Below are 20,170 nucleotides of genomic sequence, written 5' to 3'. Positions count from 1 at the left end.
TCTCCTGGTCCTGCTCATTTTCACTCAGCATCAGTTCATGTAAATCTCTCTGGCCTCTCTGAAATCATCCTGCCGATTGTTTCTTAAAGAATAATTTCCATAGCATGCATATGCCATAACTTATGCAGCCATTCCCCAACTGATGGGCATCCACTCAATTTCCAGTTCCCTGACACTACAAAACGGGCTGCCACAAACATTTTTGCACACGTGGGTCTCTTTCCCTCCAAAAGATCTTTTTGGGATACAGGCCCAGTAGAAACATTGCTGGATCAAAGAGTGTGCACAGTTTGATCCAAATTGCTCTCCAGAGGCATTGGATCAGTTCACAACTCCACCAACGATGTATTTGTGTCCCAGTTTTCCCACATCCTCTCCGGCCTGACCAGTAACATGTGATGAATTTAAAAAATCCTGTTTGGAAAGGCTTAGGAATTCAAAGTTAAGGATCAGTTTACATTTTCTTCCTCTTAAAGAGTGGTCCAAAGACAGTATGAGTCCAGGGGTGGGCAGCAGTCCCCGGAGGAAGAGCTTCTGTGATTGTTGAGCAATTGCCACTTCCTTCTTCCTCTTGGGATCGGGGTATGGGAGCTCCCAGATAGTTCCGTATTCTTCACTTAGTTGAAAGTGTGTATTTCTTATTCAAATACTCCATCTCCAGTATGTTAAGTGTCCACAAGGCTCCCTTGGAATGTGGTGCCGGGGGAGACGCTCCTCTGGGGCTTGGGAGTCTGGAATGTGACCTCTTCGGGTCAGCACGCTGGCTTTCTTAATCAGGGGTCCCGGAGGAGGACGTCTAATTAATTACTATGAGGGACTAGAAACAAATCTTTCCAACGGCCTCTTTGGGGTCTCAGCCTTGATTCTGCATGGAACCTGGAAGACTGCTTCAGCTAGGCTGTGTGTTACAAGAGCAAAGCCAGAGACCAAGTGGCCGTGGTACCTCGGGGTAGCTTAGGGGAGGGTTTGGCACATGCCAGGATGGAGGACTCGTCATCTCCTCCTCCATCCCTTCTTGTACTGCCAGAAGCTCACGTGTCCCCAAAGAAGCCGCACGTCACTCTGATTAGGGACAAACATACCAGCAGATGACATGGTACCCAGAATGCACCAGGTGCCAATATACCACATGGCCAGGGATGGGACAGCCTTGAGACACAGACACAGACATATAGTATACATTTGCCATATGTATATATAAAAATAAAAAACTCATAGGCAATAAAAACATACATTATTTATATATTATATTTATGTAAATGCATTGCACAAAGAACACATGGTGATATTAAATCAATATACCAAGGGAAATCGGGCTGGCCAATAAATCCTTATTAAGCACTTATTTTATTATTCTTATTTTATCATATTATACTATATTATATAAGATATACATATATTATTATATTAAGCACCATATGTGTCAAGTGCTGTGCTAAACACGGCTTGGAAGTTAGCTATTACATTTCTGTGCTTACCTCGGTTTCACAAAGTCCATCTATTTCAGACCTTACTCCCAGAACCCCCCAGGGCCTTTGGCTTATGTTCTCTGGACTTTAGGGCCGCAGAGAGCAAGCAGCGGAGTAGGGTGCTGCCTTGGTCTCTGTCACTGACCTCTGTCACTGGCCACTAGTGGCCCCCTCTCTTTTTTCTCCCCTGTTTTGCAGGGGGGTGCAGAGGGAGGAATTGAACGAATGAAGTTGAGACCCCATGCAGTTCTGAGATGTTTGGGGAAATTTTTGTTTTGGGGGAGATCCAGATCTGGGGTTTCACTGTGTGAGAGAACTGTAGGGGAAACTTCCCATACTCTCATACGAATGAATGGATGAATGAAAAAGCATTTTTTAAACTCTCATCCTGGGCAAAGAACTGTAATCTCTGCTTTGTCTGTTAACTTCTAATCTTGGAGAATTATCAGTGACTTTTCCAGGGTCATACAATCAGTAGGAGTCAAAGGTAGCAGAATTTTAAAATCAGGTCTTCTTGGCCTTCGAGGCCACCTTACACCTACTGCTTCACTCTCTCTTCAGTGTGAGATCCTGGGATCCTAGGGAGAGAGCTGGAAGAGGCCTTCAAAAGCATATGGCCCAACCTCTCTATTTTACAAATGGAGTAACTGAGGCCAGAAAGGGAAAATGCCTTGCCAAGATCATATGGGTAGGAAATGGGAGAGTTTGGATTTGAACCCATGAATAATAGTGACATTTTCTACAAATTCCCAGTAGCCTTGTTATAGAAACAGACACTAATATATATATATATATATATATATATATATATATATATATGTGTCTATATAAAAAAATAAAAAACATACATAATAAACTCCATACATTATTTATTTATATATTATATTTACACAAATGAATTGTAAAATAATACATGGTTATATTATATAAATCTATCTTATATGTATAATTTTATGTATATATATACATATATATGCTGATATCTACTTATCTTTACCTATATATCTAATTTCTTTAACTAGAAGGCAGTCCATAATTCAAATCCTTCCTCAGTCAGAGAGAATGTCTAGGTGTCTCAGTGGGTTTTGAGCTAAAAAGACCTGATTTAAACTCAGACTTTTTCTAGCTGTGTGAAATCACTTAGCAGCCTCTGCTTGCCTCAATTTTCTCATCTGTAAAATGGGGATAATAATAGCACCTTCCTCTCAGGATTGTTGTGAGCCTCAAAGGGAGATAATGTTTGTAAGGTGTTTAGCACAGTGTCTGGCTGATAATAGTTACTGTCTAAATGTTAGCTATTCTCTCCTATTTTTTATTCAAATGAGGTCCTTTATTGGTTCTGTGGCAAGTCCCTCCCTTCAGATGAGCTCTCTGAAAGCTTCTGCAAATTTTCACTTATTCTGTGAGAGCATTTTAATGATATTTTCACGTTTATAATTGTCTCATTCTTCCATGGACTTTTAAAATATTTTTTCATATTTGTCCATATTGAATTTAATCCATAGAGTGAATCCTCTGTCCTTGGGTATCGGTGAATCAATTTTAGTAAATTAATTTTTAAAGTTAGCAAATCAGTTTTTTAAGTTTATCCATAGCATCTGAATTACTCACCTGGAGAGCTAGGGGGATCCCAGCCTTCTGGGATGATGGTAACCTGAAGATAGTAGCCTCCCGAGGGTGAGGGACCTTCTGAGGAATAGAAGGGAATAACTTAGAAAAGTTTCCCCTGGCTCCCATCCTGGTCCCATCATGCTCTTGAAGGCCGGGGCTTCCCCAGAGAAGGGGATGGACTCTCCGTAATGACCCTCCTCACTGACCCCCATGCTTGTTTAATGCAGGCAAATAGGCGAGAACCTGATTGTGCCCGGGGGCGTGAAGACCATCGAAGCCCATTCCCGGATGGTGGTGCCCGGTGGGATCGACGTGCACACCCGTTTCCAGATGCCAGACCAGGGGATGACCTCTGCTGATGACTTCTTCCAGGGGACCAAGGCCTCCCTGGCAGGAGGGACCACAATGATCAGTAAGACAAGTCTCTGTTTTATTTTTAAGCTGACCTTTAACTTGCAAGTGCCGTTCTGGTCCGAGGATAAGTCTCCATTGTTTGGAGGGCCTTTCTAAAAGGCCGCCATTTGGCTTCTGGTCTTGTGGAAGTTCCCAAGGAAGGGAGGTGGCGGGATGTTCTCCCTAGGAGGCATGTCCTTCGATGGGGCATTTTCTGGTGGTCTGTGAGTTTTTCCAGTGGCCAAGGAAGATGCCTCTGGTTTTCTGGTGGATTTCTGGAGGCAGAGAAGGGCTTTTGTCATCATTTTGGAGGCTAGAGGTTTGTTTTCCTCAAACAAAAATGTGATTCAGCGGGGATTATTTTCAGAACAATGGACTCATTTTTTTGCATGATCCTCTGAAGCTTGATTCTTTCAAAAAAAAAAAAAACTTCCCAATAGTCAGTAGCTTCGTTGTTATTAAATATTAAATATAGTATCCTGAGGCCTGTCTCCTCGTATCTCCCTGGTTGCATAGCATTCTGGGAATGAGGATGGGAGATAGTAATACTGGGCAAGGGACGTGGGATGGGACTTTGGATTTCTAATTTCTCCCCTGATACTGGAAGGAATGAGGAACAGTCTTTGGGCCGGGCTGGAAATGAATTGAACTAAGGGCCTTTCTGAGAATTGACGGGGCAGGACTAGCTATGGGACTTCAGTAGAAACAGAAGAAATTTATTTTAAAATATACTGTCTTTTGGTTTGGAAGGTGTTTCTATTGAGTCTTGTCATTAATTGGGCATTTCTATTTGCCTCCCCTTCACCCCCCATCATTTAGACACTCACATGGCTTTTTCTGAATCAACATAGTCCCAGGGATTGAGGACAACTGACTGCTAACTCGTCCACACTGGGAAAGAACCCGTTCTTTGCTCTCACTAGGAGAGTGTAGTGCAGAGGTTGGTAAATTATACAATCCACTGGCTTCAGGTTGCAGATCCCTGGCATAATGGATAAGATATCGGGAGCTGGCAGCAGGAAAATGTGGTCAATCCTGTCTCAGATCCGCACTCACTCTGTGACCCCAGGCAAACCTCTTAACTTCTCTGAACCTCAGTTTCCCTATTTGTAAAATGGGGACAGTGACTCCTGCAGCACTTACTTATAGGGTAGTTGGGAGGCTCAGAGGGCACCAGTGCCTCTCGTTGTGCTTGGGGTTGTTATTTTTGTTATTAGCCTGTACCATAACCAGTTCCTCATCCAACTGAGTTGATTATGAAAACATCAACAAGAAGAGAGGAGAGAAAATTAAAAAAAAAGTTTCTTCCCATCGAATCATCCAAGGGTTAGGTTGAAACTATCAAACCATTGGATGTCCCCACTGGAAAGGGGTCTTAGAATGTAGACCATCAGAGCTGGGGGAGCTTCACAGCATGGAACACCAGAGCTGGAAGGAACCGCAGAACATAGAACACCTGAGTTGGAGGGTTCTTAGAGCAGAGACTATCAGAGATGGGAAGGACCTTAGAATGTAGAAAATCAGAGTTGGAAAGAATATTGCTGTAGAATGTATGAACACCAGATCTAGAAGGGACCTTAGAACATGGAACATCAGATCTGGAAGGAATCTCAGAACATAGAACACAAATTTGGAGGGTTCTTAGAGCAGAGACCATCAGAGCAGGGAAGGACCTTAGAACATAGAAAACAAGAGCTAGAAGGGACCTTAGGACATAGAACAGAGAATGCCTCAGAGCTGGAAGGAACTTCAGAACATAGAACGCCAATGTTGGAGGGTTCTTAGAGCAGAGACCATCAGAGCTGGGAAGGACCTTAGAACATAGAACATCAATTCTGGAAGGAATCAAAGAATGCCAGAGTTCATGGTTTCTTAGAACAGAGACCATCATAGCTGGAAAGGACCTTAGAATATAGAACACCAAAGCTAGAAGGGACCTTAGAACATAGAACACCAGAGTTGGAGGGTTCTTAGCGTAGAGACTATCAGAGCTGGGAAGGACCTTAGAACATAGAACACAAGAGGACCTTAAAACATAGAACATCAGAGCTGGAGGGGCCTTGGGACATAGAGCAGAGAAGGTAGAGCTAGAGGAGACTTTAGATCATAGAAGTTCAGAATTGGAAAGGTCATTGGAACATAGAACATTGAAGCTTAGAGCTGGAAGAGACCTTAGAACACTGAGCATAGGACGCAGGAGGTCAGGATTGGGAGAAGCCTTAGGTCATTGTTGGAGGGGACTAGAAGGGATTTAGGGTTATGGTGAATCAGATCAAGGTTTGCCTGCTCTGTTAGCTAACGGGTTTGATATCTGAATTTCTAATTACTGCCCTGCCCCCATTCCCCCCACTGCCTTTGAGAGGCTGACCACATCCCCTTCTGTGTCTGACAGAGGAGGAAGCCAGAATACTGGGATTTCCTACAGGGCTTGCCCCAGTAGGATTGGTGGGTAGCAGGTTCTCGGGCCTGGTCTTCCTTCCACTGGTTTATCGGGCCTTCTCTCCCTTCCTCCACCTGACAGTCAGGGACGGTCCCCACCGTGACTCTTGGCTAAGCTCTCCTGGGTAGCTCCTGCCCTTTTCTGGGGGTCGCTGTGTGCCACTGCCCTTGGCAGCCTCTCTGGGCCGGTCCTTGGTGGCCGAAGCCCCAGGAACGGCCTCATTGCTTGAAGCCTTCTGGGCCCCTCACCCGGGAGCTCTCCTGCATCCTAGCCCCTCTGGGTCTCAAACCTGAACCTGAGGGTGTGGCTTTCCCCCACTTTTCCTGGCTCAGGCTCTGGGCCAAGAAAGAAAAGGCAGCCCTGAAATGCTTGAATATCTCCCAGGCCCAACCCTGCCCTCTGTGCGCCACTCCCTTCTCTTCCAGGTCAAATGCCCCAATTCCTTCAGTTCTTATGACATGGGCTTGAGAACCTGAGGGAGCTGGCTGCAGAGTGGGTCTGGTCCTCCAGCCCCTTCTCCTGAGGCTGGTCTCTTTTATATCCAATTTGGGACTTTGCACAGCCCGCCACACACATGGAGGCAGAACCCAATGGAGGACAGTGGTTAGAGCACTGAGTTTGAAGTCTGGATACTGGGGGGATGACTCTCCCCCCCATGTGACCCTGAGTAAATCCTGAGCCTTGGTGCCTCAGTTTCCTCATCTGTCCAATGATAAAGTTGGCCAAGTGGGCTCCCTTTGAGTCCCCAGCCTGTGGGATCTTGGTCCTAAGATCCCAGGGTCTCAGTTTTGTGCCTGATTCTGTTGACTTCTTGGTGGATCCAGACACACTTTCTCTCAAGCCTTCTTGAAAGGCCGTGGCCAGGCCCTCCTCCGTGTGGCTGCTTCCCTGTTCTCTGTTCCGCTGATCGAGCCGCCGTCTCCATCTTGCTTCTTGTCTCCTCAATCTCTTAGTTATTATCAGCTTGGCTACAAAGAGCCGGGGAGACCAGGTCCAGTCTCCTCTCTGAGCAATTCTTCAAGCACTCTAGACAAGAAAGAGGTTCTAGATCCATGGCTCCTAAACGGCTGTTGATTGGACCACCGGAACAGGAGCCTCTTGATCCTGTGCGTTATCTTTGGTGGATTTAAGATCGTACGTCTTCGAAGGCTTCCCTAGGCTTTTGGGTCTGGGACTGCCCATCTGGGTCAGATGCTAATCGGGTTGAGAGCACCGCTCTGGGACCCTGTTACTGGAGGATGCTGCCTCCATTTCAGAGAGGTCACAGGCCCCACTCTAACCCTTTCCTGTTCTTCTTGTCAGCACTTGCTTCCAAACCAGTGGGAGTTCTGCTGCTTCCAGTCCCTTTGAGCCCCTCCTGGAGGGAGCCGGCTTCTGCCGGGCCGGGCTAGCCCAGATGAGGGACTGAGAGGGGGAGTGGATGGGTGTCCCCGGGGACCAGGAAACTGAGAGGGAGCTCCCTGCCAAGAAGGGGAACTGAAAGAGATTTAGCCTTGGCTGGGCCTGCAGAACAGAACTTCTTTTAGAAATAGAACAGTTTAACGTGGGCGTGGGAATCAGGGTGAATTTGGGGTGCATTGATGAGCCAGTATAGTTGTTCCCCCCCAGCTAGGTGGTGGAGCGCCAGACCTGGAGTCAGGAGCACTCCTCTTCCTGAGTTCAAATCCGGATTCAGAAACGTACTAGCTGTGTGACTCTGGGCAAGTCACTTAAGTCAGTTTGCCTCAGTTTCCCCCTCTGTAAAATGAACTGGAGAAGACAATGGCCAAGCACTATTTGCCAAGAAACCCCAAATGGGGTCATGGGGAGTTGGACACTAAATCAATGACTGGTCTGTAGGGGCGCACAGAGGCACAAGTGGGGTGGTCTCTACTCCTCGTCAGTCTGTCTCGAGGGCAGAGGGCCGTCTCCTTTTGTATCCCTGGCATGTAAGTGGTGCTTAATGTATGTTTATTGATTGATTGCTTGATCTCCTCCTGGGGAATACAGCCTGTGTGCGGATAAGTAAATACAGAAGCGATTGAGAATAAATGTCCAGCGCTCTGGGATGGGTTGAGGAAATTGTTCTGGACGATTGATTTTCTGTTTGGCGGGAGAGTGTCTCAGATGCCGAGGGGGTGAAGGCCGGGAGGCGGGAGACGGAGCCTGGTTGGAGCACAGAGTGTGTGAGGGAGGGGAGGCGATGTTCACCAGATCGTAGAGTCTGAAATGCTGAGGGGGAGGTTGGCACTTCATTCTAAAGGCAAAGGGGAGCCTGAGAAGGGGAACATGGGCAGCCTGAGCTCTGGGAAGCTCATCTCTGTGGGAGACGCCTGGGAGGAGGCAGTTTGGAGACAGGGAGACCGAGGAGAGGCTGTTTCAGTAGTTCAGTGAAGAGGTAATAAGGGAGCGAGCCAGGGCGATTGTGGTAGGAAGAGGAGAATGCAGAATGAACACAGTAGCTGCTGACAGCAGTGGGTGGGGAGCAAAGGGGGCAGGTGAGATTGACTCTTAGGCTGTGAACCCCACGAGTGGGGTCCCCTCAATAGAAACAGAATTAAGAGGGAGAGGGGCTTTAGCTGGGAGGGAAACCTGCATTTATAAAGCACCTACTATGTACCTGGCACTGTGCTAAGAGAGCTCTGCAATTATTATATCCTCACAACAACCCTGTAAGTAGGTGCTGTTATTATCCCCATTTTACGGTTGAGGAAATTGAGGCACATAGCCCAGAGTCACACAAGTACTAAGTGTCCTACTTTCTGACTAGGCCCGGGACTCTCTCCCTGATGAGTTCCAACTTGGACACGGTGAATTTGCTCTCAGGACATCCGGACGGTGATGTACGATACACTGTGGGATGTGGCTCTGGAGCTCAGGAGTGAGATGATGGCTAGATATTTGACCTTGAAGTCTCCTGTGGAGGGTGACAGTTGAGTCCGAGGGAGCTGATGAGATCACCAGGGGCCTGGGGCTCAGCCTCAGGGTTCATCCTCACTTTAGGGGGTTCACCCTCACTTTTGGGGTTCACCCTCGCTTTAGGGGGTTCACCCTCACTTAGGGCTTCCTTTGCAAACCCATGGAGAGAGAAGTGGTCTGAAAGATAGGAAGAAAGTTGTGTGAGATGTAGCCATTGGCCTTCTCAGGCTGCTTGAGGGCAGAGCTCAGTCATAATTGGTAATTCGGGTGCCCACACTCCGGAATTCCAGGGGGAGCAGGATCCTGAAGTCCGGAGGCAGGGAGATCATTGAGAAGGAATGAGTGATCATTGTTGGCAAATGGGGCAGAGGGATTGAGAAGGCTGAGGCTGGAGGCTTCTCCTTCTTCCAGTGAAACGATGGTGGGAGACAAGGGCCTCCGTTTAGTGACTGGCAAGCCAAGATGCTTGCGCCGGGTGCCGCCGGCTGTGGCGTGACGCGGCTCCACCGGGCACCCAGGAGCGCACTAAATGTAGCTCATTGAAATATGGGCGGGGGGCCACGTCAGCAGCACAAAATAACATTATTGCCTCGGAGACAGAGCCGTCTATTGAGGGCCAAACAATGGGGCCATTGTGGGGAGGCCCCGGCTGAGGGCAGGAGGGGGCACCCTTTGCCCTTTTCCGTTTGGTCTCTGGTTGGGGCCGAGAGCTCTAACTTTTCCAGTATAATCCATGAGGTGTCCTGGAGGAGTCCTTGATCTCTGGACTGCTTGTTAGCTGTTTTCTAAGTACTTAGAAAGCACTTAGATCAGTCAGGAGTCTCAGAGGCTCCAGAAAGCACATCTCACCCATTTTGCAGAGGAGGAAACTGAGGTAACAGAAAGGAAGTGGCTTTCTTACAGATAATGTCTTGGTTGGAGTGAGGTAACCTTGAACTTCCTGGGCCAGGGTCTCTACAGGAAACAAATAATAATAGTAACAATAAACATCCCTATTTTTATTTATTTATTTTTAACATTAACATCATCTCTTTTACTTATTTATTTTTATTTTTTAATTTATTTTTTATTTCTTTATAGATTTTTATTTTTTCTGTGGTCATTCCAACTCCATTTCTGTGAACCTCCGTCCCTAAGTGAAGCAGAGGGAATCCCCTGTGGAGCATATCCCCTCCCCTCTGGAAGTCACCGTAATCCTTAGAAATGGAGATCTGGGCAAGTCTTAGTTCTCTTTCCTGTCCTCCCGCCTGACCCACAGCTATTGGCTGTATAACATCATCTTGGTGATTTCGCATTTGCAAAGCGCTTTACAGGCCTTCTCTCATTCAGTCCTCACAAAGTCCTGGGGGGGCAGATGCTCTTGGTCACCTTATTTCCCAGTCGAGGACACAGGCTGAGGGCCTTTAAGGGTGACCCCTGGGTCGCACTATTAGGATTCAATGGGAGGATTCAAACTCAGATCTTTGCGACTGTCTCAGGGCTGTTGTCACCGTACCACGCAGCCATGGTTGGGAGGAAAGTCTCCTGGTGGAGTACCAGCAACACAGAGAGAGATCTTTCCTGTCACAAAACTACTGCTATAATTATTTTGGTAAAAATATATATGTATAAATATAAATGTGTATATATTGAGAGTTATAAATATATATCTCTATCTGAACACCTTCAGCTACATTTCTCTCTCTATATCTATATCTCCATCTATATCTATATAGTTATATCTATACATTTATATATCTATATCTGTTTCTCTATTTCTGTCTCAATATCTCTATGTCTCTATCTCTATATCTCTATTTATATATCTCTATCTATTTCTATATCTCAATCTATATCTCTATATACATTTATATAACTGTATATCTCTCTATCTCTCTATCTCATCTCTATCTCTACATCTATCTCTATATCTGTCTCTTTCTATCTCATCTTTATCTCTCTCTCTCTACATCTCTATCTCTATTTCTATTTCTATCTCATCTCTATATTTCTACATCTATCTCTATATCTGTCTCTCTATCTCATCTTTATCTCTACATCTCTATCTTTATTTCTATTTCTATCTCATCTCTATTTCTATTTCTACATCTATCTCGATATCTGTCTCTTTCTGTCTCATCTTTATCTCTCTATCTCTACATCTCTATCTCCATATCTCTCTATTTCTATTTCTATCTCATCTCTATCTCTACATCTCTATCTCTATCTCCACATCTCTATCTCTATCTCTATTTCTGTCTCATCTCTATCTCTCTATGTCTACATCTATATCTCTATTTCTATCTCATCTCTATATATATCTCTGTCTCTATCTCACCTCTATCTCTTCATTCTATCTTTATCTCTACATCTATCTCTCTATTTTTATCTCTACATCTCTATTTCTATAGCTCTAGCATCTCTATTTCTCTCTCTATCTTTTATTCCAGTTAACGATCTCCAGTGTCTGAGTCCGCAGGGGGACCTTATTCTACCTTTTAGAAGTCACCTTTTAGGGGTTCCCCTGTCCCCCCAGGAGATGTAGCGGTCAACATTATTAGACTGCGTGGTGCTTAAGGACAGGGATCAGAGTTGTAACAGTAATTCTGGTGCTGATACCCCAAATTATACAGGGGCCAGATGCCTGAGAGCTTCCTTCAGAGCATCACCTTTTCCAGATAAATTCACTTGGGCTGGGGAGACCTGGAGAAAGCGCTTGGGCTTCAGGACACATAATCCTGGTAAGGAAGAGAACCCAGGATCTCTGAAGCCTTCTGCTGGGCAGTTCTCTGGAGCCAGGAGTGGCTGGAGTCGTTATGTGGAAAGAATCCGGAGCCATTTTATGAGGTAGCAAGCTCCTCGTTGCTGGAGGAATTCAAGGAAAATCCTTTCCTTCTGCCTCTGGGATGACATAATCCTTCATTTTTGGGGCCGATTGTGATTTCTTCTCTCTATCCCACCTCACATAAGCTTCTGTGCATGATTCTTCCTATCTGTCATATTCCATTATGATCCTGTGGCACAATTTGGCGAGCTATCTCCTGGTCATTATTTCTAAGATTTTTTGGACCATTAAGAATCAGACAGATTGAGTAGCTCGGACTTACCCTCGCCTGCGTCACTAACGTCCTTAGGGTATAGTCCTAGGAACCCACTGCTGCCTCTTCTCAGGAAACGATTATTTATCTTCTGGATTTTGAGAACTGGGCTCTTGTCCTTGGCAAAGCCGCTGCGAGTGACATTTGGTGGAGGGCCCCGATAATGGCAGAGGGTAATTTCCGCTAACTAGAAACAAAGCTGCTTCTTGGCCGAACCATCGGAAGGCAGCCCTCTTTGAACTTGACTATTTCTTACCCTAATGATATGGGGACGAGCCATGGGGATGTGGGTCTTGGGGCTGAGCGTGTTGACTTGGTTAAATGAACTCTGAGGCCTTCTGGGAGCTGTTTCCAAGGTCTTCCCTGCAACTCGACTCTTCCTGCCAGTGTTTCCTCCCAGCAGGAGCTTGCCCTCGGGCTTCTGCCAGCTGCTGTCAACTTCAAAGTGGTGGGAGCAGAGCAGAGAACACAGCAGTGCCCATGAGCTGACAGGCTGGCGGCCATGCCATGAAATGAAGGGTTTTGGATGGAGGATCTGTTTTAGTTCCATATCAGTCCATAAATGTGGCTGAGCTCTAAGTGTGCCCGAAAGAGCCTGAGACTGAGCTTCAGCAGCCCTGGTTCCTGCTCCCGGGTAGCGGTGGGATTCTGGGACCCCAAATCTCATTAGTAGGTCCCCTGTGAATATTTGTGGAACTAATGAATGGATGCCAGCAGTTGTGTTCTTCGGTGCCCAAAGTGACCAAACCCCAAGAAGAGATTTTGGGAATTGAATGGTCTTTTATTGAATTGGTGACTCTATAGGACCCTAGTACTTGGACAGGAATTCCTGGTGCTTGGTGATTTCTTATGAAGATGCTTGAATGAATCTGAACCATGCCAGAGGTGCCCTGGCACTCAGATCACTCAAAAGCCAAGGCTCCGTTTATCCCTCAGATAAGTGGAAGATTTACCCCGGAGAGGGCTCTTGAAGATAGTCCTCTCCTGCTTCAGTGCCCAGTGTCTCTCTTCTCCCTTCCATGGGGGACCCAGGCTTTTTATATCTGGGATTCCCTTTGGGGCTGAGGAGAGCATTTTACACTTGGGAGATTCTCCTTTGACAAGTGAAAAATGGTTGTGGAATGAGGAGCAAAGCACAGTTGTCTTCTCTTTGAATATTTTAGGAATAAACAACGTCTTCTCCTGAAAGGTCTAGACTAGGAGAAAGCTATGTATTCTCTTGAAAGATCTAGAATAGATGTAGACAGTGTATTCTCTTGAAAGGTCTAGATTAGAGTCTGGGATTGGATAGAAAGTAGGCTTTGGTCCCCCGAGAGCTGGAGTAAAACCTGGCTTTGAACACATGACTGTTGTTACTTAGTCTCTCAGTGTTTTAGGAAACTATCCAAGTTACTTGCCCTTCGTCACCAGCCAGTATATGTCTGAAGCTGGATTTGAACTCAGGCCTTCTTGACTCCAGGCTCCTCTATCTGTAGCTCTGGAAATTCCTTATCCCAGTAAAATCAAAAATTTAATCTCAGTCTCTGTCTCCCTCTTCCTCTCCTCCCCTCTTCCTTTTCCGACCTGAGAGGGGGCTTAGGACATAGAACATCGAATTTCAGAGCTGAGAGAGCCCTTAGAACATGGAATGTCTGAGCTAGGAGAGACCTTACAACATCAAGCAGAGAATATCAGAGTTGGAAGGGATCTTTAAGGCTGCGGTGACTGTGCTGGGGACACCTTAGAACTTTGGCTGTGGGAGCTGTTCCCAGACTTGGGCATGGTGCTGTGGAGTCTGAGTTTCCGACATGAGCGGGACCCTTTCCCCACTTTTTTCATTTTGGAGGGTCTCTCACGGGGCTCTCTTTTGTTTTTCCTTATTTGTTTTCTCTGGAGAATCCAGAGCCGAAGTTTCTTGACAGCACATCTGGCCCACCAGATGTGTCACCGGGAAACAGACTCACCCCGAAGATGAGGGGAGTTTGAATTGAATTTTCCAGTGCTTTCAGAACTCGGGCTGGCTTTCCCACCGGTCCTCTCGGCCCTGCTTTGTCCGGGCTGGCCTCGTTCCAGGCTCCCGCCGGGATGCCTCCCCCTTTCCTCAGCCTGACACTCACACTGTGCTCCCAAGTGCGGGGGCTCATCGCCGCCTTCCCTGACCTTGTTTACATGGCGCTGGTGTCAGTGATGGACTTCCCCTGCCGGGTCCGAGAAAGGGAGCCTGTCCTCAGAAAGGGGATGAGGCTGGCCCGGCTCAGCTGGGCCACGGGAGGAGAGATGTGCAAGAAGAAGGGCCTTTGCGATCCTGGAGGCCGGCCCCCTCACCATGGCGATGAGTTCCTATTGGGGGCCTGCAGAGTCCCATAATTGTACATGAGAGAGATAGAGACAGAGAGAGACAGAGGCAGAAGGGGTAGACAGACAGTGAGAGAGACAAAGAAAAACAGAGACAGTGAGACAGAAACAGAGAAAGACAGGGAAAGAGAGATAAAGTGAGATACAGAGACAAATCAGCTGCTCCTTTATTGTCTGCTCTCTTGCTTTCAAGCCCCCTCCATTTAACTCAGCAAATATCTAGAGGGGACTATTGCACCTAGTGCTGCAAAAATGAAACAATAACAATCAGTGGTTACTGTGTCAGGCACTATGCAAAGTGCGGGGATACAAAGAAATACAAAAGTAGTCCCTGCCTGCAAGGAGTTTACCCTCTGTGTAAACATTCATATATATCAGGGAAAACAAAGTAACCTCAAGAAAGAGAGAGCAGTAAATGTTGGGGAGAGGGGGAGGAATCCTTAGAAAATATCATCTGAAGTGTGCTTTTAAAGAAGCTAGGGGCCAGTGGGTAGAGCACCAGCCCTGAAGTCAGGAAGACCTGAGTTCAAATTTGTAAACTCTTCCTAACTGTATGACCCTGGGCAAGTCACTTAACTTAAATTGCCTCAGGGGAAAAAAGGAAACTAGGGAATCAACATCCTGGAGGTTAGGAGATCAGGGATTTCTTTGCAAAGTCATGGAAGCTGGAAATGTGAAATTGTATATGAGGAATGAGAAACTCTTTGCATGAAATTCCTGTTGCTCTGGGAAAGAAATAATGTCATCCACGGGCTGGGTCTCAAGGCATGGAGATTTCATTTCTGAAGGGGGGTGGTGTTATGTCCACTGTGGCAGCTATGATCTGTCTCAGATTTCCGCCCTGGGTCCTGGTCCAAGTCCCCGGCTCTTTGGCAAGATCCCATTTGGGGCCATTCCTCATATGCATCATTCAGAAGTAAGTGAGCACGACCCCTTTCAGCTGGGTGACCGTCCTTTGCCTCCTCCCATGAGCCTTCTGCTTCTCAGCTTGGGGTAGATGGCGTGGGTTATCGGTCTGTCAGCCTCCGTGTGGCGGTCTTCCTTGGGGGACGCTTCCGAGTTTCCCATGCTGTCAGGAAGCCAAGCTTACTTCTGTCTCAGCTGATGACCAGTGACTATCCAGACCCCATCTGGCCCCCTGAGGCTAAATGTCAAGCTGTTCCCATTGGCCCTCACGCTCAACCCATGTTCCAGAATAGTCACCACTGGGCGGATTTCCGGTGTGGATGGCTCAGCAATAAAATGAGGAATGAGCTGTTCTCAGTGACTGGAATGTTCTTTCATCTTCAGCTCATCTTCAGCCCTCTGAGCTTCCTTCAAGGCTCAGCTGGAGAGCCAGGGCTCATGGGAGGCCCTTCTTGGTTCTCCCACTTCTCTCTTCCCCCAATTTACTTTGTAGGGGACTTGGAGACGAGGAACCTCCCTCATTGCTGATTCTTTGAAACCTGGGATAATATCTAGCATTTATGTTGTGTTTTAGGATCTGCAAAACACTGGACAAGTATCCCATTTGATCCTTACTGTGTCCTTTGGGGGTGTAACTATTCTCTTCGTCTTCCAGATGACTAAATTGAGGTGATCTGCCTTGTTCAGTGTCACACCACCAGGTCCTGAGGCTGAATTGGAGCTCTTTTGCCTCTGGGTCCCACCCTTTATATATCCTACATCTTAGAGCCAGTCACTCAGTAAACATCCCATGGCTACTCTGTGCCAGCCACTGTTCTGGGCAGTGGGGATGCAAAAAAGCAGAAGCTGGGCCCTGCCCTCAGGGAGCTCACTGTGTAGTGAGGGTGGGCAACACATAAAAAGAAGCTATATAAAAAGAGGGAGAGACACAGAGACAGAGAGAGACACAGAAAGATAGAGACAGGGAAAGAGAGACACAGAGAGAGAGAGACACAGAGAGAGAGACAGAGAGGATGAGGGCACCCAAGGGAGAGTGATAAAGTCCAGAGCAGTGGGCAGTAAAGCTGATCTTGGGCCCTCCTGTAATGGAGGATCTTAGAGGAGCTCCAGACTCTCCATTCTGAGCTTGAGGAGAGGGGCCTGAGAGGTTTTTGAGGAAATACGCATACTCGATGACAGTATTTTCTTTTTTTCTTTTTCTTTTTTTAATTGTTTTCTTTATTTTTCTGGTTATACGTGTACATTTCAAATATATGCATTTCTTTATAAATCATGTTGGGAAAGAAAAATCAGAACAAAAGGGTAAAATCACAAGAGGGAAAATAAACAGGAGAAAAAGGAAAAAAAAGCAAACATAGAACGTGTTGGTTTATATTCAGTCTCCTTAGTTCTTTTTCTGGATGCAGACGGCACTTTCTGTCTAAAGTCTATTTGCTTTAGATCCCTGAACCGCTGAGAAGAACCAAGGCTTTCATAGTTGATCATCGGACATTGTTGCTATTACTGTATACAGTGTATTCCTGCTTCTGTTTGTTTCCCTCAGCATCAGTTCATGTAAATCTTCTCAGGCCTTTCTAAAATTGTCTTGTACATCATTTTTTTCTTCAATAGTCTATTTTTTCTTTTTTTATTATTATAGCTTTTTATTTACAAGATATATGCATGGGTAATTTTTCAGCATTGACAATTGCCAAATCTTTTGTTCCAATTTTTCCCCTCCTTCCCCCCCTCCCCCATGGCAGGTTGACCAATACATGTTAAATATGTTAAAGTATAGGTTAAATACAATATATGTATACATGTCCAAACAGTTATTTTCTTGTTGTACATAATTTTTTTTTAGTAGAACAATAACGACAGTATTTTCTAGAATGACAGAAGCTTGATTCCTTATGGAAAAGGAGGAAGGGATTATTTTCTGGGAGGAGGGAGAGGGTAGTTGCCTTCAGTGACTTGTTCAGGATCACACAGTCAGGATATTTCCATTGTAAGACTTGAACTCAGGTTTTCTGGGCTCAGAGACCAGCTCTTTGTCCTATGCTGCTCTTTTGGATGTTTTTGATGTTTACCTCTTTGGGTATGTAGTTTTCGCCACAAAATGTAAGCTGCTCAAGGGCGGGTCTGTTTCCTTTTTATCTTGATAACCTTTCTGTCCAGCATATGGTGAGATGTTTATTATAAATAATTGTAGAATGATATTATTCCTTCCTGGAGAGAGAGAGAGAGAAAGAGAGAGAGAGAGAGAGAGAGAGAGAGATTGATTTTATCTCCTAGGACTGGTTTCTAGCACTGCTCTGCAGTTAGAAGGCTACAATTCAAATTCAGCCTCTAACGCTACTTACCTGTGTGATCTTGGGTAAATTGAGATCCCTGAACCTCAGTTTCCCCCTCTGTAAAATGAGGATGCTAGTGTTCACCTCACAGGGTTGCTATAAGGTTAAAATGAGATTAAAGTATGTGAAGTTCTTTGCAGTTCTCAAAGTGATATAAGAGTCATCATCCAATTCATCATCATCATCATCATCATCAGTCCTCCATCACAAGCTGGTTGCTTTCTTAGAGGCCAAGTCCAGGTCCTTCATTTTACAGATGAGGAATCTGGGGCTCAGAGAGGTTAAATTACTTGCTCAATGTCACAGCACACATTTGGAAGATTTGAATTCAGATTTTCCTCACTTGAAGTCCAGGCCCTATCTGCTTTTAGGCAAATCAGGACATTAATTTCAACTAATGGAGGCTCTCCATTGGTTGAATCACCGATCTTTCAGCGGTTTCCTAAAAATTACCTTGCATTGTAAAAAAAAAATTAGGCTTTTACGTATACCTGTGGTCTTCCCTGAGGAAATATAAAGCAGTTGGGGGCCAGAGAGTCTCTTGCTTGTCTTTGGATTCTATGCATTAAGTATAAGGCTGATACACAGTCAGTGTTTAATGAATGCTTATTGCTTAAGAGTTAAGCATTTGAGCACCTGGCTGTGTCCTTGATTAGCAAGCCCCATTAGCTTTCCAAGCTTTGGTTCTCTCATCCCTGTGGAATGGGATTGTCAGAACTGAGGGTATCTCAAGACTCTCCCAGCTCTAGCATTCTAAGGGATGAGAAGACCCTCTCCCCACTTGTGAACTATATTGAACTTGGCTGGCGTTGGAATCAGGCCCTACTGCCTTGGCAGCGATGAGCCCTGAGATGGCAGCAGAGCCCGAGGTGTCGGTGTAGTTTGGGGGCCCGCAGTATGGCTGCATCTCTGTCACTGGCTCGGTTTGGTTGCTGCTCACTGCAGATTCTCTTTGAGGACTGCAAGTTCAAAGAGGGAGCTCCTCTTTGGGAGGGGAGGACAGGGAATGATCTTCCTCGATGGTCAATGACCGTAAAGATGAAAATCAAAAAGAAGGGACGTCCCACAGTCAGAAAGTGGCTCAGTATTCCATGAAACTCAAGCCATAATTTCCCCCCAGTCTCAAAAGTGGGGAGGGAGCGACTCATTCTGAGTATTTTTTGACCATGGCTATTCCTAGATGTGGTTCAAGCAGGACAGGCTACAGCTCAGTGCAGGGAAGAGTGTATTTCTTTGATGCGTTTTTAATAATTTAATATTTACTTAGACTCTTTTGTGTTTAGACATAGTCTTCATAAAGTCATCACAGCCAGCATTTCATAATGACATTGTTGTCGTATTAGGAAAACTTCAGTCTTTGGTAATGCTGTAATGTGTTTAAATCCATTTGGGACATTGCTCCCAGTTGACCCCTGGAACGTTATTTCGTCTGACATCTTTTTCCAGAGAGAGCTTAAGAGGGAAGGTGAGATTTTCCTATTGTTAGAGTTGTCCCTAAGTGCCCCTCGGAGGGGCTTCCCCTTGCTGGGGATCTCCAAGCCTGAGTGGAATGAGACCGACTTAGTAGGAGACTCGCTGAAGTTTGGGTTGGCCACTGAGGCTTCTTCCAGCTTGGATGTCCAGTGATAGCCTTCTGCCCTGTCCCTTGGCCTATAAGGGAATTAAAGCTGAAATTTTGGTGTTACTGTTCCAGAATGAGGGAATCTTGGAGCTGGAAGAAACCTCAATTCATTTCGCCGGGATGGCCATTTGTCAATTGTTGCCTCTGGGTTTAAGGGGATTATTTCATGCTTCGTACTCATGTCCCCAGTGCCTGGAGTGGTGGACAGTTGACACATAACATGTTGGCTAATTAGTTGATTGATTAATGGAAGATAGAAAAACAATGTGTGATGTCCTCGAGTTTGTGAGCTCAGTGTAGAAGCAAAGCAGAGAAAGCACTAACTGTTTAGTTAACGGCATAAAGTGGTATGTGCTACCACTGCCACAATTACTACTTCTACTGCCACTAGTATGACTACTACTGCTGCTACTACTACTATTACTTTTACTATTGTTACTACTACTTCTGCTACTACCACTACCACTACTACTACCACTATTACTATTACTCCTCCTCCTCCTCTTCCTCCTCCTCTTCGTATTACTACTACTACTGTCAATACTACTATTACTACTTCTGTTACTACTACTACTATTACTGTTATTACTACTACTACCACTATTACTACTACTATCAATATTACTACTACTACTTATGTTACTACTACCACTACTACTACTACTATTCTTACTATTACTCCTCCTCCACCTCCTCCTTCTCCTCCTAATACCACTACTACTATTACTGTTATTACTACTACTACTACCACCCCCCCACCACTCTAACTCTTACTGTTATACCACCACTACTACCAACACCATTATTATTACTACAATTATTACTACTGCCACCACCACTACTTCTATTACTACTACTAGCTAATATATATGCAGCACTTTAAAGTCTATCAAGCACTCATCTATATTCATTTGATCTTCGCAATAATCCTGCGAAATAAGTGCTATTATTTCACCCTTCTTACAGAAGAAGAGAGAAAACTGAGACTGAGAAAGGTTAGTAAGGAGCTTGTCTGGCCTTACAGAGCTAATAAGTGTCAGAATCAGGATTAGAACCAGGATCATCACAATTGGAAGCAGGGGCTTTAA

At 45.6% G+C, this 20,170-nt stretch overlaps 1 protein-coding gene across 2 annotated transcripts in view; it reads left to right on the top strand.

Annotated features, from left to right (window-relative positions):
* DPYSL2 (dihydropyrimidinase like 2) overlaps window positions 1-20,170 on the top strand; it is a 131,075-nt gene that overhangs the window by 53,524 nt on the left and 57,381 nt on the right. For both annotated transcript variants that reach the window (XM_031949639.1, XM_012540554.3), the window contains exon 3: window positions 3,308-3,492. In XM_031949639.1, coding sequence (XP_031805499.1) covers window positions 3,308-3,492 — 185 coding nt within the window. The remainder of the gene's footprint in view (window positions 1-3,307; window positions 3,493-20,170) is intronic.

This window comes from Sarcophilus harrisii, chromosome 2 (assembly GCF_902635505.1).
Source record: "Sarcophilus harrisii chromosome 2, mSarHar1.11, whole genome shotgun sequence".
Classification (NCBI taxonomy): Eukaryota; Metazoa; Chordata; class Mammalia; order Dasyuromorphia; family Dasyuridae; genus Sarcophilus; species Sarcophilus harrisii.
Note: the sequence above shows the minus strand (reverse complement) of the source record. Positions and strands in the feature narration are given on the sequence as shown.